The 21236-nt window shown below is 50.2% G+C and overlaps 1 protein-coding gene across 1 annotated transcript in view; it reads left to right on the plus strand.

Moving 5' to 3' along the window:
- The window catches only part of COL4A2 (collagen type IV alpha 2 chain), a 157857-nt gene that overhangs the window by 78143 nt on the left and 58478 nt on the right, over positions 1-21236 (plus strand). The window contains exons 5-6 of the mRNA XM_036893619.2: positions 18907-19041; positions 19126-19170. Coding sequence (XP_036749514.2) covers positions 18907-19041; positions 19126-19170 — 180 coding nt within the window. The remainder of the gene's footprint in view (positions 1-18906; positions 19042-19125; positions 19171-21236) is intronic.

Here is a 21236-nt window from a genome sequence, read left to right on the forward strand (position 1 = left end):
GTGAAGGCTGGGCGGCTGTTTCCCCCTGGTGGCCTTGGCTCTGCTCGAGGACTCAAACCCACTCATTCTAGCGTGCTCTGTGTCTTTTAAAATGAGCACTAAAGGGACTGAAGTGATAAGGGCAGCAGACGTCAGGGTGTGAAGGTGTTTGCCGTGTGACTCAGGGGACCTAATGTGACACGTGTATAGAGGAGACGGCGGGGTTTGTTTGCATGGGTACCTGCCCATGGGAACGAAAACAAAACTCCGTTTTAAAAAAGCATCTTCAAATTTGCACTTTGTTTTTGGAAAACGTTCGGCTCTGTTCCGTTTTCAGTACCTTGTTTCCTTCTAAACTGGGTTTTGATATGCTCACCTCAGTCAGCTCTAAGTGGTCTCCATTTATACCTACTTACATTTTGAAGGATTCTCTTGGTCTCAAAGTTCTTAAGCTGTATCTCTGTGAATCAGTTACTGTTCAAAGAAGGAAGGTATAAGGTAGAAAACAGTAACAATGTATTTCGATTTTTCTCACTTAAGCTGATTGTCTCTTCTAAGGTAAACTTTCTGGGTCAATGGAGCGCTTCAGATTTTGAACACATATTTGAAGGCTCTGCTCTGCCTGTAAAATGCAAGTCTTGTAAAAATCAGTGTATTTTAAGCAGAATCACAGAACCCAAGAATGGACTAACAGTTACCAAAGGGAAAGGGACTGGGGAGGACGGGTGGGAAGGGAGGGATAAGGGGAGGGGAGGGAGAAAGGGGGCCTTACGATTAGCATGTATAGTGTCGGGGGGGCACGGGGAGGGCTGCGCAACACAGAGAAGACAAGTAGTGACTCTACAGCATCTCACTACGCTGATGGACAGTGACTGTAATGGGGGTTATGGGGGGAACTTGGTGATGGGGGGAGCCTAGTAAACATAATATTCTTCATGTAATTGTAGATTAATGATACCAAAAAAAAATCAGTGTATTTTAATTATTCATTTATTTGGCAAATATGCTGCCGCCCACTGTGTACAAGACTGTGGTGTGGGTTGGAGATGCCAACGTGAATCAGCCATGGGGCGCCGCCTAGCGGGACAGAGCAGGAGGTGCCTGGCACAGCGATGCGGGCGGCACACACCAGGCCACGCCTGTGCCCCCAGAAAGGGGCAGCAGCTCCTCCAGAGCCAGGGCCCTCTGCGGGGAGCGTGTGTGGTAGGAGGGGCAGGGCGAGGGCCGGGGCCTCAGCAGAGCAGCCCAGAAGCCCCTGGAGAGAAACCAGAGGACACACAGGGGGAGGCGGGGAGCCCGCAGAGGCAGTTACCCCGCCAAAGAGGAGCGCTCTGCACAGCAGCCACCCCAGGTACAGTCAAGGCCATATTTTAAGTAAGAGGTTGGGAAGAGGAGAGGGGAAAAGGGTGTAGCTACCGGGAGGTATGGGCTGAGGAATTATAAAATTCTTATAAATCCAAACAGATTATTCACAGATCAAAAAGATGAACTGTGGTTGGGAAACAGTCTTTGTTCAGAGGACCAGCAGGCAAACGCGGTGAAGCCCTCTAGGTCCCGGGGAAGGCTGGGCTGGGGACGGGGGCCTCCCAGACCAGGCCGCCACTGCCTGGGGCTCACGTGTGTCCCAGAAGCACCCGCCCGACGGTACCCGGGGGCTGCCTCCCCTTCTCACGCCCACACCCACCCCCACACCTGTGTCCTCGCAGCCCAGCATTTTCCGAGAGGGGTGAAGACCTTGGTGGATAGGGTGTTCAACTCCGACAAGGGGAGGGGCTGGGTGACCTAGTGGCCTCCCAAAGTGACAGGCTTGAGGGGGCCCAGGGCCGGCCCTGCAGTCCAGGCTTGCACACCTGCTCTTCCTCCCTGCAGGTGAACGTGGGACGCCCTTTCTGCTGGCAGACAGCAACTGCGGCTGTGGAATTTAACAAGTTCTAGTTGAATATAATTTACAGACCATTTGGAATCACCTCATTTTTCCCCCTTGGTTTCGGTTTCTGGGGTTTTCTAAGAGGAGAGTGGAACAAATGCCTCTGCCCACCAGCTAGCAGCCTCTGGTTTCCTGCTGATCAGCGCGTTCCCAGAAAGCAGCCCGGGAGCCAGCCGGGGTGGGCACGGTAGCTGCCTGTGGGCTCTGGTGTAAGCTTGGGAGGGTGAGCTGATGAGCAGCTGAAAAAATGGGAATTCGTAGCTGGAAGTGATTCTCTGATGAATCACTGTCAGAGGGAGATGCCATGCTCGTCTTTCAGTGGTCAGGTCTTTACCTCCTGAATTCTTCCCTGGCATGTCAGATCAAGGCTTCCAGGAAGTGCTACTGTTTTGTAGGACAAAAAGGAGGATTCAGCTCAAAGAAATCACAGCTAAGCTGAGCAGCTAGTAAATCCGTGACAGCGGTAACCATAAATCCCAGATGTCAACCAGACAGTGAAGTGTCGTTCATAACCGGCAATGTGTCTGCAGTCAGGGAAATGTGGAGGAGGCATGCCGTACCACCACTACAGACATTCGTGGCTTCCTGGACCTACCAGAGGTGGGGAGAAGAGGTGCGCCCACCGAGCATTCACTGGGTGCAGGACCCTGCCCAGAGTTGGAAGTGCACCCCAAAGATGTGCATGCGGTGTGGTCTTGAAGCAGTTACGCTGGGACCAGGAACATGCAGTGAATTTAGCAGAGATGCTCTGCACACGGGTCACTTGGAATTGTACGGACACCCCACTGGTGTGTGACCTGCTCTAATGTAAGACCAGGTCCTTCGTGGCACTCCTTCCACAAAGGGGTAAGTCACTGGAGACAAGTGTGTAAGATCATTGATGCCAGTTAGAAACTTAGAAGAGGGTGCTTGGTGTTGGCTGTTTTTGTTTTAATTTATACGTAAACCAAGGTGCGTCCCCACGCCCAGCGGGACGCTGACTTCCGACGGAGCCCGGGCCGTTTCTCGTTCTGCCGCTGCCCGCGCCGCACACCCTCGCTGCCCTTCTCGCCTCGGCAGCAGGTCCAGCTGCCCCACGACTCGCACGTGAGCCTCTGGCTGGCAGTGAGGATGCACAGCCGGTGAGGAGCTGGACCCCAGGGCTACCACTGACCAGGCACGCCAAACACGTCCTCTCCCCTGCCCCTGACGTGCTGGGACGAGGGCCCGGGGGTCCCGAGGCCATGCCTCTCCGAGACACGGTCCTCTTGTGTGACCTGGATGGGAGGGGCAGGGTCGCAGGAGGCCGAATACCTACCGCCATGAGCATCACACACGCCCCCAGACACCCTCCCTGGTCAGGCGTCACCCTGGGCACAGGACCGGCTAGACAAGCAGGGGAGGAGCTGGGCAGGGCCCCTGGGAGCAGCGCTCGGTTCGCGGTCTGCAGAATGAAGAGCCAGGCCCTTCCGGGGTGCCGGAGCCGCCAGAGAGTCCTGGGGGTGCGAACCAGCATGCACAGACTGGAGGGGGACAGCCAGCACCCCAAGGTTTGGGGGAGGCCACCCAGCAGTGGCCCAAGCTCCGGCCACGGGCACTGGGGGAGCAGGTGCAGAGCCAAGGGCCCCGCCCCCTCAGGAGGGGAGTCCAGACAGCCTTGCCCTGGGCTGGGTGAGGAGCAGCGGGGTCGCCGCCCCGTGTCCTGCTGGAGCAGGGCTGGAGAAGATGAGGGGCCGAGCCCCGTCTCGGACACGTCAGGTCTAGTGCCTGTGGGACAGGTAGGGAGGCGCCCGTCTCCAAGCGCTCCCAAACTAGCGCCGTCCCCAGGGGGCCAGAGATGCCGCCTCCAGTGTGTGATGGGCAAGGAGAGTGAGCAGCAAACCCCAGGGGAACCGGTCCTTTCCTGGACTGGGGTCCAAGAGGAGCCAAGTCGGAGGTGTGCAAGCAGACCGGAGAGAGCCGCGTCCAGAGAAGAAGGAGGGCGCGGACCGTGCCGGCGGGGTGGGCCCTCGGCATGGCCCTTCCCCCCTCCCTGGCCAGGTGGCCGGGCCCGAGCCCACGAGTGTGGGTGCCAAGTGTGAGCGGGAGGTAGGAGGGGCTGCGGAAGGCGTCCAGGTTCGGTCTCAGTACAGAAAAGAAACGTGCTCCTCGCAACCCTTCCCAGAGAGCAAAGCACCCACGCTGAGGTGGCGGCGCTGGGCGGCTGGGGGACCCGCACTCCGTCCCCGAGTCCTGCGGTTCTGGCGGCCCTGCCACGCGCGGACCACCGCCAGCCCGTCAGTGTGGAAGGCCTTTTGTGTGGCCAGGCACGGAGCAGCAAGAAGACCCAAACATGTCGCCGAGCCTGCACCCCCAGGACCAACCCAGAAGGCCCTGGTGAGGGTGGGGGAGGGGAGGGCTGCACACACACAGGGCAGCTTACCAGACATCCTGGGTGAAGCTTTTGGGGGCAACTCACTCAGAAGCTGACCTCATTTGTGCTGGACAAACCACGTGTGGGTATTCCCACCCCTAGAGAAGGCAGGGACGCGCCGTGTCAGTCACTGCCTGCCCCAGGTCCTTCTGTGACCTCTCCATGACTGAGCCCCATTTACGATGAACCTGTGCGCCTTCACCTGTCACCCGTGGATCTTTGAAGAGCACTGGAAACGCAGCTGCAGACATCGCTGCCTTCCGTTTGGGGAACTGCCCAAAAACTGCCGTTTACTTTTCTTTCAACAAATGCTGTCGAGAAGAGTGACAGCTTGGGGGGTTGTTTCGCCCATGTCATGAGAACAGTGCGCGGGTGCGCGGCTGAGTCACTTCTCTGGAATGGATGTTAATGTCATTTGGTTTCCTCCCGCCCCGGACCCCGAGATTCATGTCTGGACAAATGAGCCATCCATTATCTTTCCACCAGACTGAAAAAAGATCAGTTTCTTGTGGTTTGTTGTTCTTTTTTTAATTGCGGATGTGTGTTCAGTGTCCGTCCAAATAATCAGTGTAGACCGGGAGGCTTAGGAGGCGAGTGCAGGATGTCCAGATAGCCATCTGCAGGGGCCAGCACAGCGGCGAGCGCCCACCCTTTGTTAGCTGGATTTAACCCTGCCGGTGGGCCGCAGCCCGCCTCTCACGGACCCACTGTCAGCCCGTGAAGTCATGTGACTGACCAGTCAGTAGCCCCAGGACTTCCACTGGTGTGCCAGGTGCTGGTATTGGTAATATCTTTGCAAAAATGCTTCTTGGAACAATTTCCAAAATATCAGATATTTTTTTAAATGTAAGTGTAGAAAGCCTGAATTTTGATTCGGCTCTTGCTCTCTGCCATTTAACCTTTCCCAGTGTCAAACTTAAAGGGCAATGTGGCATATAAAAAATTAATGAACTAGAATGGCAGGCTGCTCACCACTGACTGGCCGGGCCACGCAGGGCTTGACTTTGTATTCAGGTCAGGCTTGTGTCGCTCTAGTTGTTGTCCCAAGCTTAGAATTTCATGCGTCCATAATCAAATATATGTTTAGGTATTTCAGGGGGTTCTGACATCCGGAGGGTGCCGTCTAGCTCTACACAAACACGGTTCTTGTACGGTCACTTGTACACCACCAGAACCTCTCCGTCTCGGCCGGCCCTGTGTGGGTAGGAGCATGGCAGTCTCCCCAAGCCTGGCTTCCAGACCCTCAGGGCCTCCCACCCGCCTTCCCGTCCATCCCGTCAGCCTCTCTCTCCAGGGCCCTTCCCTCCCACCTACCCTAGGATGCGGCTGCCACCTGTCTCTTCATGTTTCCCCACCAGAGAAGTGACTTTGATGCCTTTCAGCTTTGCTCACAACCAAAGAGCCACCAGTTCGACACTTCTCCCTCCAGAGCAGCTCTGCCACCCATCAGACGTGGCTAGTGGCCGTGTCCTGCCTCATTCGTGTCTCAGTCCCTCTCTGAGGTTGGTGCCCAAGGCTTCCACCAGGGCCTCTTAGCCCCATGGCCTCCTCCCTGGTGAGTTGTTCTTCCAGGAGGGCGTACCCAACGTCCCAGCATCATCCCTGGATCTGAACACTTATTCTCCCAAGGATCCGGCTAAAACACTTTGTTCAGGAGTTGCTTAATGAGTCTGTTTTTCTACCATAAAAACCCTCCACAACGGTGCAGAGGTCTTCCTACTGCAGCCTTTCTTCAGCACGAATGTATTAGTGAGGAAAAGCACAGGTTATGAGATGTGTCAACTATCCCTCCAGAATGTTCTGATATTCCAGTACTTCAGCCCACAGCCCCGGCCCTCCTTGCATATCTTTTGACCAGAGTTGCTAAAAAGTAACAGAACTGACTAGAGTTTCAGCTCTTTCTGTCCAAGTCACCTTCTACAGGAGGGACATTAATGGACTGTGAAATGGCCACAGCCAAGCAGCTGGGGTTAAACCAGAGAAGCATGTCTCACACAGTCACTGCAGCCCTGTGCCTGGCTCTGCTTGGTATGGATTTCCGTGAGCCCCAGGCATACATACATCCGTTTATTTTTGTGCATTTGTCCATCTGCTTTGGGCTTGATTATAGCTTCCTGAAGATCAGTAAAAGAAATATGTTCAGGGTCCAAAGTCATATCCGCTACTCAAGGGAAGTTCCTCTGTACATGGACAACGCCCTCTGGGACTCTTCAGAAAAGCTGCATACGAATCCCCTCCCTCCAAGCCAGCTGGGCCTCCCACACCCCTCCGGGCCTCAGTGTCCGCGCCCATAAGACAGATATCAGAATGGTGCCGTGCTGCGGGGTGCTGATTCCCTCTGATTTGTTTCCTGTGCTCCAGTCAGGGTGTGCTCTAGCCTGGAACTGTTGGCAGCTCTCAGAGCCTCGTCCCAGGCAGGGATAGAGTCAGTGACCCGTCTGCCTCTTGGAACTCTGCACCGGGTCTGGGTCTACCAGGTCCTCCAACGTCTACACATATTTAGAACACATTCCCTGGAGCAAGTCAGAAGGGAAGGGGGTTACCAAATAGCTCATTACTGAGCTAGCTCAGCCACCCCGTGAAAGAAGTGGAACCTGATATGATCTTTGGGCACCATCGGAATTCTGCGGTCAGATGTTCATCAGGACTTTCCCCATGGGAGGCTATGCCCCCACAACGAATGAGAAGCCTGCCTCTGTGCCCTGAAGAGGGGTCATCAGATACCAAGACTGGCAGAGCCTCTGGGGACTGGGTGTGTGGGTGGGTTCTTGCTCCCAGAGAGAGCGCCTCACTGCCACCTGGTGTCAGCCACCGGCACTGCAGTGTGCTCTCTGCCTTAGACCTGGGAAGATAAGGCAGGGGACTTCTGTTGATATAAAGTTAAAATTTTGTTTTAAAATACTCATTCATTAGGCATTGAAAATGTTCCTTTTATAGCTTGTCACAGACCCATGCTGGCCCCTTTTCTCCATAACGTCTGCGTCACGGTGGTCCGGCTAAACAGCGTGTTTGGCTTACCACCGACAGCTGTCCTCCAAATAGCACGGCTCAGATATTACGAGGACTAAGTCTCCCAGAGGACAGAGTCCTGGCATTCCAGAACCCTCGCCTCATTTCCTAGCTCTGGGCTCCAGCAGCTGATGTTCCTGTCTCTCAGCTCCGAAGCAGTGCGGATGGGGCCTGGAAGTGCTTGCTCTGACGGTGCAGGCAGGTGCAGCCAGGGCACTGGCAGCCCCCCGCCCCCCAGTGCTGGTGCAAAGGGAGTTCTGAGGCTGGAGGGGGCCCATTCTGACCTGTAAAGGTGACTTGAGGGGTTGGGGATACAGAACGAGAAGGTGATAGCTCCCCACAATGTTGCCCACTGAAGCTGGGCTTCGTAAGTGCTTCAGAAATCAGGGACTCGCTATTGACAGTCCTAAACCTGGTCTAAAAATAGGGCTGTGCCCTTCACCTTCCCGGTGGGGAGACCCTGAGCTTTGGAGGCAGGCGGAGCTGAGCCAGCTCAGGGCCACAGTTGGTTCACTTGGCAGACGGCTGTGGGGCGCATTCTCTGCGCCAGCCGCCACCTGCCACAGCCCGGCTGCTCCCCTGCAGCTTGGCCTGGACCTGAATGTGTACAGTGCTTGGGACTCATCACGGATTCTGTTTTGTCATTAGTGTTAGGAAGCCACTTCCAACTCTTCCTCACAAGATACAAAGCATAGTTACTTGCCTTTAACCTTTGAGTGACATAAGTTTAGGCAATCGTGGAATTTGGGGTGGATTCATTAAGTTTTCTTTTAGAAGATAAGGAACATCTCCTATTTTGTTTAAGAGAATGAAAAAGTTTTTTCAGAAAAAAAAATGCTATGAGGGATGAAAAGAGCTCACCAAGTCTGTGGGATGCTGTGGGATGAGTGTGTGCTCTGAAGCTTTGCTGGGCTCCAGCGCCTGGAACAAACATGGGGTTCGGGTCCTGGGGGTCACCAAGGACTGGCTGCAAGAGCACTAGCAGGTACGGTGCCAACCAGAGTGAGCAGGACGGCCCCGGCTGCAGGGCATATAGACGGGCACATTTTCAAAATCCCCGGAATAAGGCCACCAAACCTTTGGTAGTTTTCTTCTGTAACCCTAAGGAAAAATATTACAATGCTGAAAATTCAGATAAATTCCATCCTAGGGTGCTGGTGTGAAGCACTTCTTGGTGGGGGTCCTCAAGGGCTATAGGGAGACCCCTCACCTCCCTGGCAACTCCCTCCTGCCTGACGTGAGTCCCCTGCACCAGTCCCTTGGCTCCAGGGCATCTGAATTGTTTGGGGAGCTTGTGAAAACTGTAGGTTCCTCAGCTGCTCCACCCCCCACCTCTACTAAACCAGAGACTCCTGAGGTCCAAGACTGGCCCCAGACCAGGCCTGGGATGGGACACCTCCAGTGATTTCCTCAGTTCCAAAGGACACTAATGTCCTGGGGCCTCGTTAGGGTGCAGGCCCCATTCTGTGGACCTGGGGTGCTCTGAGGACCTCAGGGCAGTGAGCTCCATGCAAAGCGAAGGCTGCACTCCAAGAACCTCCCCTGGACACTCTCTGAAGCCCCTTCCAAATCTGATGGTCTGTGAAGTTTGGAGGAAAGTAATAGGTTATCAGTGGTGAAGAGCAGATATGTAAGTTTGAAAAGTGATATGATGCTGGTCTAATTTTAAATAGCTGTTAGTACCTATAAGAATCTTGCTACAGAATGAAGCTAACATTCCTGGACCAGAAAGACATACGTGTATTCTGTACAACAGTGTATGAAAAGGGAATATTCTTTTACCCAAAATAAAACAAAATCCATATAATCGGTAAGAACCTTGGAGAGCTGAATTTCTCTTTAGTTTCTGCATGGTAGAAATCTTTTTTAGTATCTTTTCCCCCACCTCTATCAGAATTCAAGGAAGGCAACGTACTGGCCACATTTAAGGCTGTCCTTTCAAGTTCCCACCTTTGAGGCATGTTGGTCTGAGGTCATTTTTCAGCCCTGATGCCTGGTTCCTGCTGGGTCACCTCCCTCTCAAGCCCTCCTGCCCTTGCAACAACACTCACACACTTGTGAAGAGGCTGACTGTAAGAGTCTTTAAGGGGCCAAAACTGTGGTTGCAATCCCAGTATACCTTTGGCCTAATATGGCAGGTGCTGAAGGGGGCTGGGCCCTCAGTTCTCATCACAGAACTATGTCACAGTGGCATTAATAGGAATGCTGTAAGTGGAAATACTGAACTCTGAACTGGATCTAGGATTAGCAGAAATGTAGAAACTGTGCCCATAAAAATGAATGAGATTAAAACCACATGTGTCAGCCCTGCAGACCTAGTGGAATGGCTAAGAGAACAAACTGACAATGCCAAGTGCTGACAAGCACCTGTACTCTGATGTGTCAGAGCAGGAATGCAAAATGGGACAGCCCATCTGGAAAAAGGCTATGCAGCTTTTTAATAAACTTACACATACTCTTACCATATGCCCCAGCAACCCATTCTTGGGTTGTTACAAAAATATGTGTGTACACGAAAAACCATACATGATTGTTTATAGCAGCCCAGTTCACATGCACCAAAATCTGGAAGCAATTCAAATGTCCATCAGCAAGTGAAAGGATCGCAAATTGTGGGGACAGGATGTAGCAGAACACTGTTCAGTGGTAGAAAGGAACAAACTGCAGATGCACACAACAGGTCGGTAAACCCCAAATGCATTGTGCTCAGTGAAAGAAGCCAGACTCAAAAGGCGGCACCTGCGTGATGGAATCTGTATGACCGTCCAGAAGAGCAAAGCTGTGAGGCTGGAGAAAGACAGTGATTGACAGGTGGGGGAGGGGCGGCACAGGCCCCAAATAACGAGAACCCACAGAACTACACACCAGCAAAAGTGGACTTTATTGCCCATTTAAAAATAAATTAAAATCTTAAAAGAGAGGTGCAAATGCTAAATAACTTTAATGACAATAAAATAGCAAAGTAGTTTAAAGCCAAGGAAGGAGGAGAGTAGACAGAAATTTTACAGAAATTCTAATGACAGAAAATATGGGGCTCTATTTAAAACTTGGCCTATTCAGGAACTTTTCAAATGAAGATTAATGGAAAAAAGACTGTGTGCCCCAGCCAACACGGAACCCTCCCTCGCTCTTAATCTTTTTTCCTTTGTTGGCCAATTTTTTTTTTCATAACAGATCAACTCAGTATAATGCCAACCTCAAGAATATTTTTGTCCCACGTGACTGTATTTAGTCTAAATGCAAAGCGGATGTCACTGGCAGTCTGCTCCTGGTCTCTGCCACAGAGACTAAAAAGTCACCCGCAGAGACTGCCAGCCTGGTTGATGACCAACAGGGAGGCCAGTATTTGGAAGGCCATGCACGTGGCTCTTTCTTCTCATTCCTTCCATCTGGAGGCAGCATTCCCAGGGCTACCGGCCAGTCCCTGAGCGCAGAGGCCCCACCAGGCACTGGCAGAAACACAGTATTTAGAGCGCAGTCTCGACTGTGTCACGTCACACTTGAACATGACCTAAGATATGATCTAAGAACACTAGCAAAATATTGGCTCTTGCCGTTGGTACTTGAAAATGAATCATCTACAACTGACGCCATGAATATGGACAGCTTAGTGTTCTAACAGTGAGTCGTTTTATGATTTTGTAACTCAGAGGCTGGCTCCTGTTCTAGAAGTCATTTTCTAGTTGTGTAAGTACAGCCCAGAGCCACCCCGTACTAACTCACGATGATGTACAGGCCGTATGGTGGCGATCTGGCCGTCGATCCCATACGGCGCCTCGTCAGCTGCCGGGTCAGAGAGCGTTTCATCCAGGAGGCCTGACCTCCGGAGCTCCCTGCGTGCTGCCTGCAGCCTCAGAACCTGCTTCTGTCAGCCCCTTCCTGAGGGGCTCTCTGCGCTCCCACAGCCCTAGGCTCATCCACACTCAATCCGATGGGGGATGGAAGGCTCAGGAAACCAAGCGGTCTGTCAGGCAAGGGTTCACATTCAGGCAAATGAAATGTATTAATTGCTTCAGGGACAGAGGCAATGAAAAGCTTTCCCAGACAATCAGATTTTCCAACATGTGCCAAGCAAAAATCACATCCAGACTGAAAAGCTCAGCCTCGCATTGGGCTGAGAGCCACTGGGTGCAGTCACCCATGGGCTGCCTATTTTTAGAATAAGGGGCAGTTTGCCAACTTATGTGGAGAACAAGAGATGATCCACTTTTTGTCTGCTCTAAAATGTGAATCTGTGCAAGTAAGCTCACTTCAGGTAAAAGTGGACAACAGCATCTCACAATTACAGGCAACACCCTCTGTTTTGGTTTTGAGAAGATCAGACATGGTGGAAACCAGGGATGTCTTCAGCTTATCTTTTGCTGCTGAAATGAGCTTGGTCCTGACCCACTTCGAGCTCTGCTGTCCCACAGGCCCTACACGGATGGTTTGTGACCATGCCCGTGCCAGGCTCAGGACCGGGCTCCAGACAAGAGGTCTTGGTTTCTTCATGTTTTTTCTTTTCCCTGGCAGACATTTGTAAGAAGCATCTGGCTCAGTGTTCTGTAATGTGCTATTTTAGAAGTGTCTGCTCTTCTTCCTTTTCTAAATATTATCCATCTTATAAATGCACTTTGTAAGAAAGTCCCAAAAGGACTCAGTCTTGTGCAATGTGCCTGTGAACATCTGTGCTTGCGTTTCTCACCTTTGCCTTTCCCAGACTTGTCTTCTGTGTGTTTGTTTTTAGGTCAAGCTTATCAAAGTATGATTTACATATAATTCATTGAATAGTGACAAATTATACAGCCATGCAACTCCTGCCAAAACCATGATAGGAAACAGATTCATGGCCCCAGAAAGTTCCTTGTGCCCTTTTCTGTTTGTCTCCGCCCCCCACCTCTACCCCTGGCAACCGCTGCTCTGTTTTCCGTCGCTAATTTTGCCTTCTCTAGGATGTCATATAAATAGGGCCATAGCACACAATACCCTATAAATAGGGTGGGCAGGATGTAGGCTTTTGTGTCTGGCTCCTTCACATAGTGCGCAGCCACTGAGACCAGACCTCACCGCTGCACACATTTTTACTGCTCAGTAGTGTTCTGTTTTATGCGTGTACCACAGTTCGTTCGATGGATGTCTTCTCATCAGCTGATGGGCATTCCAGTTGTTCCCAGTTTCTAGCTAAAGTAAGTTAAACCACTATGAACGTATCCCTGCAAGTCTTATGGTGAGCACAGGTTCAACTTTAAAGAAACTGCCAAACTTTTCCAAGGTGGAGGCCCATTCTGCATTCCCTGGGCAGCACACAGGAGCTCCTGCATCCTCCCTGGCACTCGGTGTGGCCCATTTCCCTCTGCCTGCAGCCATGCCAGTCAGCAGAGGTCATATCTTCCTACAGATTTAACTTGTTTTTGTCTAAAGACCAATGACATGCGACATCTTTTCATGTGCTTATTTTCCTTCTACATTTTCTTTGATGGAGGCTCTGCCCAAATCTTTTGTCCATTTTTCTCATCATGCTGTTTGTTTCCTTATTATTGATTTCTAGGAACTCTTTCTATATCTTGGATAAAAGTCACATGTCAGATATGTATGTTGTAAATATTTCTCCCAGTTTGTGTCCTGCATGTTTTTGTTTAACAGTATCTTTTGAAAATCAAATCTTTTAAGTCTCGTCAACATTTTTTCTTTTATGGTTTGTGATCTTTGTCTTATCTAAGAAATCGTTGCCTACTCCAAAGTCACAAAGATGCTTCCCTACACTTTCCTCTAGAAGTCCTCCCCTTTGTGCTCATCCCTGTAGGTCTGTGATACACTGTGGCAAAGGTTTGTGTGTGGAGGCGGGTAAGGGTCAAGATTGGTTTTTCCCACATGGATGTTATTTCCTTTATATTGACATGAGTCCTGTGGTGTGTGTCAAACAATTTTGGAGGGCAGGAATTCCAAGAGCCCATGTAATTCTACCTCAAGTAAGTAGAATCCTTAATTTGGGATAGTACTTAGTAGAGTGCTATTTTGTTATGTATTAAATAAGAAATGATAGGTAAAAGGTAGCAGATTTAATGTGAGCTCTCTTCTGCATGGACTAGACAGCTGCCCACGATTTACTGATACTTAATAGGTCTATAATATACTGTTCAGATACTAACCTTCACATCATTGTTAGCTTGGAATAGAGTATTAATTCATCCCACCTGGATAATCAAAAAATTGCTTGCAAATGCTGATGATATCCCTAACACCAAGGACTAATTCTAACTTGCAGATGAAGGAACTGTTGTCCTGGATCCTAAAAAGTAGCCCTTGCTGGCTTTGGGGCCATTTTACATATTTTGAATCTGTGTGAACAGCTCACAGAAGGAGCCGGGACTCGGGCTAGAATCCCAGGAGGGTCCCCGAGAGCTGCTGTCCGACCGGGCCCGCGAGGCCTGAGCATGCTGCCAACAGGCGAGGAAGGGCGGGGCGCCCGGGACCGCAGAGGATGTGGGGTGTCTGGTGGAGTGCCCAGTGCCCATAAAAGGCGAGGCAGGAAGAGCCCACGTAGGAGGGAGAAGGGATTTCCTACTATTCAGATGTTGGCCAGCAAGTCCTGAAAAGCTTATTCTTGTTCTATCAGGAAAATCCCATATGTAGATGAAAAGTCCTGCTGAGAAGTTGGGGGGGGGGGTGGTTTCATCCTTGGAAACACTTGTCTTCACCCTTCCTGAAAAATGCAGCTCTTTTTACCCCCTTCCCCAAGGTGAATTTTAAGTCTAATAAACTGTGACTGGCAACAGGCCCCTTGGGGTGGCGTGAATGTGAGGCAGCTTCTCCGGGGGCCCTGAGGAGTCATCCTTCCCCCCTGCACGTCTGGGGCTAGAGTTGAAGTAACCCACATGTGCACTGTTCTGACCATATTTTGCCCCTTTTCTCAGAAGTGAGATTCCAAATTCATGAAAGCTCAGTGAGTATCTCAGGACCTTAATCACCACCTCTCCATGGCATGGTGGTTAAGGAATGTGGATCAAATCTGGACCCACTCTACTGCCTTTCAGGACTTTGGCTTCCAAAACTGGCCTGATGTCCCACATACTGTCCCACTGTGCCTTCAGAAAGGGAGAGGCCAGGCGCACCTTTGCCCCCACGGTCACCCATTACTCTGTCTTACTGCAGGTGTCATTGAGGCATGAGACCAAGAAAATGCCAGTCAAAATGGTATTTAACAGACGCAATTACCAGATTTTCCTCCGACTCAGTAAGCCCAGCCTTCCTTCTGAGACCCACCTTCACGCAGAGAGTCTCCTTGCTAGAAGGGGCCTGTGCTCCCACCAGAACGCCAGGCCGGGCCGGGGGCTGGTACGGGGCAGTGACCCCAGAGTTTACCAGGAAACCTCCCAGGACCACATCCAGTGCAGCTCCAGGTCCGGGCCACCCTGAGACTACATTTCCCACCAGCTGCCAGGGTTGCTGGGGCGGCTCATGGACCTTCCTTAGAGCAGCGAGGGTGTGATGGGGGATGGAAGACTCTGGAATAATCAGCCTCACCCGCAACCCAGCTGCACAGCAGTCAGTTCTTCATTCCAAACCTTCCCAGGCCCCCACTGTCTCCTCCTGTGGGGGAAGAAGCCTACTCCATGCATTTGTCTTGGGCATAAAATGAGGTAAACCATTTTTTGAGACCTGTAACAGTGCTTCATCAGAAGATACAAAACTGCATGATAGTCTTCGTTATCCTCGTACTAGGAAGCAATGCGCTGATATGACATGACTCACCCTCCAGTGGGCAGGGGGCATGGTATGCAGTCTGATAGCTCCTTCCCAGAGAGTCTGCTGGCTTTAAGAAGTATTTGTAGGAATGCTTTCATCAAGGATATTGCAGGAAACTTAGGAGCTTTTGAAATTTATGCAGACATTTCAACTACAGTCCTACTCTTCCTAGGGTAATTTTTAACATCATTTACTACAAAAGGCAAGGAAGAGGTGGAAATAACTTTGGACAGAGAGGATGGAAGTTGGTAATAATGATGATTAGCACAGAGAAAAATCCTTTTATTGCCTGATTATTCCAGCTGCTCTTTACAAAGACACCAGATGCCCTGGTGAGCAGGATATCCTAAGGAAAATCTCAGTCCCTGATGACTGAAACATGTAATTAAGGTCCTGGGACCTTGACGTAAGTGTCCACTCCGTCCCAGCAATGCAGGGCTCCTGTGGGCAGGAGGGAGGGCCAGTCCAGGGGGCGAGGGTCTAGTTCAGATTCTCTCCAGAGACCTCAGGGACCTTCTCCAGGCTGAGAGCCAGAGGAATCTTAGGAAATGTCCCATCTGTCAGAAGCTCAAGATGAGCTCTTCAGAATGACATCATCTTCATACCCAGTTGGATGGCAATCATTTTTTTAAAAAAGAATATAACAAGTATTGGCAAGGATGGAGAGAAATTTGGACCCTCACACATTGCTGGTAGGAATGTAAAATGGTGGGAAACAGAAGGGCAATTCCTCAAAAAGTTGAACGTGGAATTACCACGCGCTCCATCAGCTCCACTCCTGAGTGCATTCCCAAAGAATCGAAGACAGGTGCTCAGAGACAGTACGTGTGTTCATAGTAGCATTACTCACAACGCCCAGATGTCCTTTAACGGATGAATGGGAAAATTGTGGTCTATCCCTATGCAAGGGAATATTATCCAACCACAAAAGTGACTGAAGTACTGATGAATCCTACAACATGGATGAACCTCAGAAACATTATGTTAAGTGAAAGAAGCCAGACCCGAAAGGTCACATATCGTACATATGATTCCATTTCCATGAGGTTGGCACCAGAGGATGGGGGTAGGAGCCATGGGGAGGGACCGCTCAGCACGTAAGGGGGTGAAGAAGATGTTTTCAGACTCGATAGAGATGGTGGTTAGAAGTCATTGGGAACCTACTAAAAGATGCTTTAAAAGGGTTAGTTCTGTGTTATGGGAATTTCACCTCTAAAAGAAAAATGTGACAGCATGCTCCAGAAAAGGAAAGACTAGTTTTATTCCAAAAGACAGACTTCCTATTAGGGAAAAACGGTTACTGACAGTGGAAGGAAAATGAGTAGGTGATGTGCTCAGTCAGTCTCCGCAGGACAGGGAGTCGAGGAAAGCCCGAGGAAGGCAGGCCGCAGCTTGGCGTCTCACCGCCGAGGCCCACATCCCGTCCTGGTGAACAGTGTGTGTTCCCTCCTTGCTGCTCCATACCCTAGTCCCCCCAGGTAGAGATGCGTGTGGACGGTAAGAACCGCAGTGCCAGTGATGGACATTTCATCCCCCGAGGCTGCCCACTGAGACGCCTCACCTGATCGGGAGTCTGCAGGCCTAGGGCCATGGTGTACGATCCCAAGGAGGCTATATTCTAACAGACCTGCAAACAAGACAAAAATAACTGGGAAGGGTCCATAAAACGCAGAATCAAAGCATGTTTTGTCCCCAAACTTACAACAAATGTGGCATACTAAGACCTCTGAGCGCTGGGGTAAGGCGGGCCTGGGGATCCTGTGTCCGGGGTCAGGGCTGTCCATCTGTGACCATGGTTCTCTTCAACAGCAAGAAACAAACAGGTGGCAACAGCCCCACGTTCATCACCTTCTTTGAAGAGACCGAAAATAGATCAGCTTCACCACTACATACAGTGCTTGCGATCAGCCTGAGTATTTGCTGATTTCTGCTTTGACAGGACTCACTGGAACACATGGAGGGGAGAGCAGGGGAGCCCAGTGCCTCTGAACTCTTACCTCAGCCAGAGGAGCCCTGAGGGGGCTCCCCAAACTGCCCCTTTGTCAGAGGAGGCAGGGGTCCTGAGCTCTGGGGTAGGTCCCATCCATCAGCTGTGATCTTAATCTCCATCCATATCTTCCACCCCAGAGAAATGTCCTACTGCTTCCCCGACGCCTGCAGCCCTGCATCTACAGAGGTGGGCGGCTCAGGAATGATAAAACCCAGGGACAAGGACCCACATGCCCTCTGTGGCAGGGCACCTGGGCAGCTCATGCCGTGCCATCGCTGCATTTTTAAATTCTTCATTTCCCCTCAATTGTGTGAATGTTGGACAGATTGTAAACATCCTGTAAAGGCAGACACACTTCTAAGCTGCACAGTTTATGTAGGAGAGGTTACTTACAGGCACTGGCAAGAAGACTAGAAATAATGGCTCAGTCCCCCCTCGATCTAAGGGCAAGAGAGGAATTTGGAATGGGAAGCAGGCGGGGCAGGGAGAGTGTCTGTGGGATGCAGGAGCAGCAGACTCATCGAAGCAGGAATCAAAACACAGAGTCTTCTTTTCCTTTTTTTAAGTTGAGATTACCTGGGACATTCATTAAAACATAGCCACTACACGAATTAGTTCCAATAATAGGAGAAATAGAGCCCCGTTTTTAATCTTTTTATGTGTATTGAAACATACATAACATGAAATTTGACATCTTCGCCGTTTTTAGGCAGCTCAGCAGCATCGGGCACGTTCACATTCTGTGCAGCCATCACCACTGCCACCCCCAGGTCTCTGTCACCTCCCCAAATGGAACTCTGTCCCCACTAAGCAAACCCCCCGTGCCCCTCCCCGCCCCTCCCCGTAGCCTCCGTTCTACTTTCTGTCTCTGTGAGTCTGATGGCTCTAAGAACCTCACCTAAGGGGACTCACACGGTATTTGTCCTTTGTGACGGGCTTATTTCAAACTCAGCACCAGTGTCTTCAAGGCTCATCCATTGTGTAGCCTATGTCAGAACTTCCTGCCTTTTTAAGGCTGAGTAATAGTCCATTGTGTGCATGGACCGCATTTTGTTTATCCATCATCTGTTGACAGACACGTCGCTTCCACATTCTGGCCCTTATGGACGATGCTGCAGGGAGCGTGGGTGCCCAGCTCTGCTTCAGTCATTGTGAATGTTATCCCAGAGGTGGGATTGCTGGGCCATACGGTAGTTCTCTGTGTGATTTTGTGAGGACTCCCCATACTGGTTCCACAGTGGCATACCATTTGACATTCCCACCAGCAGTGCACAAAGGTTCCAATTTCTTAATATCCTTGTCAATATGCGATTCTGTCTTTTTAAAATAAAAATCCTAATGGATAAAGATACACATTTTACATGTTTCAGAAGCCTTTTATTTCTTCCTGTGTGTGTGCACATGCACACTCCCTGTGTGTAGTGTGTGTGTGTGAACAGGAAGATCACCTAATCACTTAAACATCGGGGATCATTTTTCATACCTGGATGCAACATACATTTCCATACCTGCTATATGCATTATATTGAGATAAGAGATAAAGCCTTAGGAATTTGTTTGAAACTTTTTTTAACTGAAAGGACTTTTTTAAAAAAAACAAGTAAGTTGATGCTTTCATACCAACCCAGTATTAGCATTTCACAATAACATTATTTTAGTGATTTAGGACCCTTTTTTTCTCCCACTTAACATTTTTTTCCCTTTTAAATTCTATGACCTCTTGGTCAGAAGTCACTCTGTGGCTGAAGATGGTAGTTAATGTACACTGTTCTCTGAAGATTACAGCTCTTTGAAAATGAAAAGGGCAGTTTCAAAAGCAGCGTGACTGAAAATGCTGATTTGTTGTTATTCATTGTGGAAATTAAACGTATGTTGTTTCCACAGGGCCAGCCAGGGCCAGTGGGCCCCCAGGGCTACAATGGGCCCCCAGGGCTCCAGGGATTCCCAGGACTGCAGGGCCGCAAAGGTGACAAGGGCGAGAGGGGCCCGCCCGGGATCGCAGGACCGAAAGGAGACGTGGTAGGGATGCACGCCCATGTCCCCTGGTGTATGTGGGTCAGTGGGCATCCTGGCCTCCAGTAAGCTTGTTTGCCTTCTTTATAGGGCGCGAGAGGTGTTTCTGGATTCCCGGGTGCCGATGGAATACCCGTAAGTTTTTTGTGAGATTAAAATTTTTACATGTGGTACTCAGGCTGAGCTATACTTCCATGACTGACAGGGCATCCTCATAGGCCCCGGTGTTGTTTTTAACATAGAACTGGTGGGGCTATGTGCTTATTTTTTCTTCTGGAATCCAGTCAAATATTGAACAAATTGTTTCCCTTGTAAATGTTCTTCTAGACTTGGCTTCAGAATTGAGGCTACTTTACTAAAACTGGATGTTGTTTTCGGATGAAAAGTGGGCGTGTTACTCAGATATGCTCAATAAAGAGGCCGTCTTGGAATTTTGTTTGAACTATAAGGCAGCCCGAATACAAAGCAGTGCAGCCAAGAATGTGGACATAATAAAGTCCTGCTGAATAATTGTGCAGCTTCTCAAATTCTTTGTAGCAACCACACATAAAAGAGAAGAAGAAAAGGCATGGTTTGTCCATGAGAAAATCTCAAAATGCAATAAAATGTGTTTTTCTAACCTAGTTTACTTTACTGCTTGTGGCATAAAAAAATAAACAAAGCAGCCTGACTCACAGCCCTCTTCCCAGGGATCCATGAGCAGATTTCCCAGGACCCACTTCCTGCAGATCCCAGCCTCAGGACAGACGTGTTTATCGCACATTCGGACCCTCCTCCCATCTGTCTGCTGCTGAAGTTTGAGGACAGCTGCTCCAGGAATCTGACACTTATACACAGATGTCTGCACCCTGCCCTACACACATGGTTTCCATCCCCATGCTCGCACGCGCATGAACACACACACGTGTGCACGTGTACGTGCTCGTGTGTGCACATGCCCAGAGAGAGAGACTCGTTATTTCCCTGGCTACACATATGGCAGCTCCCGTGCAGGAGGCTGGAGGGAATGGACACAGTGTAGCCCCAGAGAAGTCACGCTTTCGCTTCAGAGCTTCAGCTCCACTCTCAAGAAGACTCCTGGCAGAAGGAGGGAGCTGTCGTTGCTGCAGAAAGGAAGCCACCTTTACCGACCGCAAGACCTGCGTGCCCTGGATGGGGGCTCACACACATCGGTTGCAACACACAGCTCTGAGCAGACCAGGAAATAGCTCCCACGTTAGTCAGCAGCTTGAGAAACGGGCAGACATGAAGAATCCACAGATTTCAAGAGTTAAACAAATAAAAGTATTTTCCTACCAAGTGCCTCAAACTCAATTGCCCATTTTTAAACTATGTTTTTGAGCTCTTTGGGCTATTCGTCAGTGTTGTCTTCTAGAAGTCAAAATCTGAGTTTAAGTAGAGTGACATTATGGAAAAGTGTCGCTAACTAGTCTGTATCATTTTTTAATTTGCTTTTCCACGTCATTCCTATTTAATGTCAGAGGCAAGTGTTTCACAAATTAGGGAGGAAGTCGTCGTCATGGGAGAGTGATGACGGGAGCCCGAAACTGGGCATTTGCCCCAGAATCTGAGGCTGTCCAACATCGTCTCTCCAGCCATGGAACTCCAGACCGACACGATAAGTTAACCCAGCGTCACCTGCTGCATCTAAGCAGTTGATGAAAGTAGAGTTTGAAGGGCTGGGTCATTTTAGCCATTTAGAAGTCACACACAAAAAGAGTGAGTGTTGACTCATACAGAAATATATCTTATTAGATGTTGGACAAGAGATGGACGTTCTGCTCAGTATCATTGAAAATGTGCTTGAAGCATGATTTCAAACTAACATGGGATTGACACGCAGTTTCAAATGCCTTAGACGGATCCTGAGGGAGTAAGAAAGGCCAACAGCGGATGCGAAACAGGAGAAGATGAAGAACCCAGTGATGCATTTTAGGGAAAGCATCGCAGACGGCAAGAATGCCTGCAGAACTGGCTTTCTCAGGCTGAGCTCAGAGGGGCGGCCCCCTGAGACCCCTAAAGGAAGGCTTGACCTCAGAGGCTCTCAGAAGCCGGCTCTGGCATAGCCGGACAGACCGTGCTAGGTGATTTGCAGGAGCATCCCCCAGAAGGCCGGCGGAAAGCCCAGGGGGCTCCCACCTGATGGCACCAGTTAAAGAAATGGCTTTGAACCCCTGAAGCAAAGAGATGTGCAAACAAAA

This window comes from Manis pentadactyla, chromosome 17, assembly GCF_030020395.1.
Source record: "Manis pentadactyla isolate mManPen7 chromosome 17, mManPen7.hap1, whole genome shotgun sequence".
Classification (NCBI taxonomy): Eukaryota; Metazoa; Chordata; class Mammalia; order Pholidota; family Manidae; genus Manis; species Manis pentadactyla.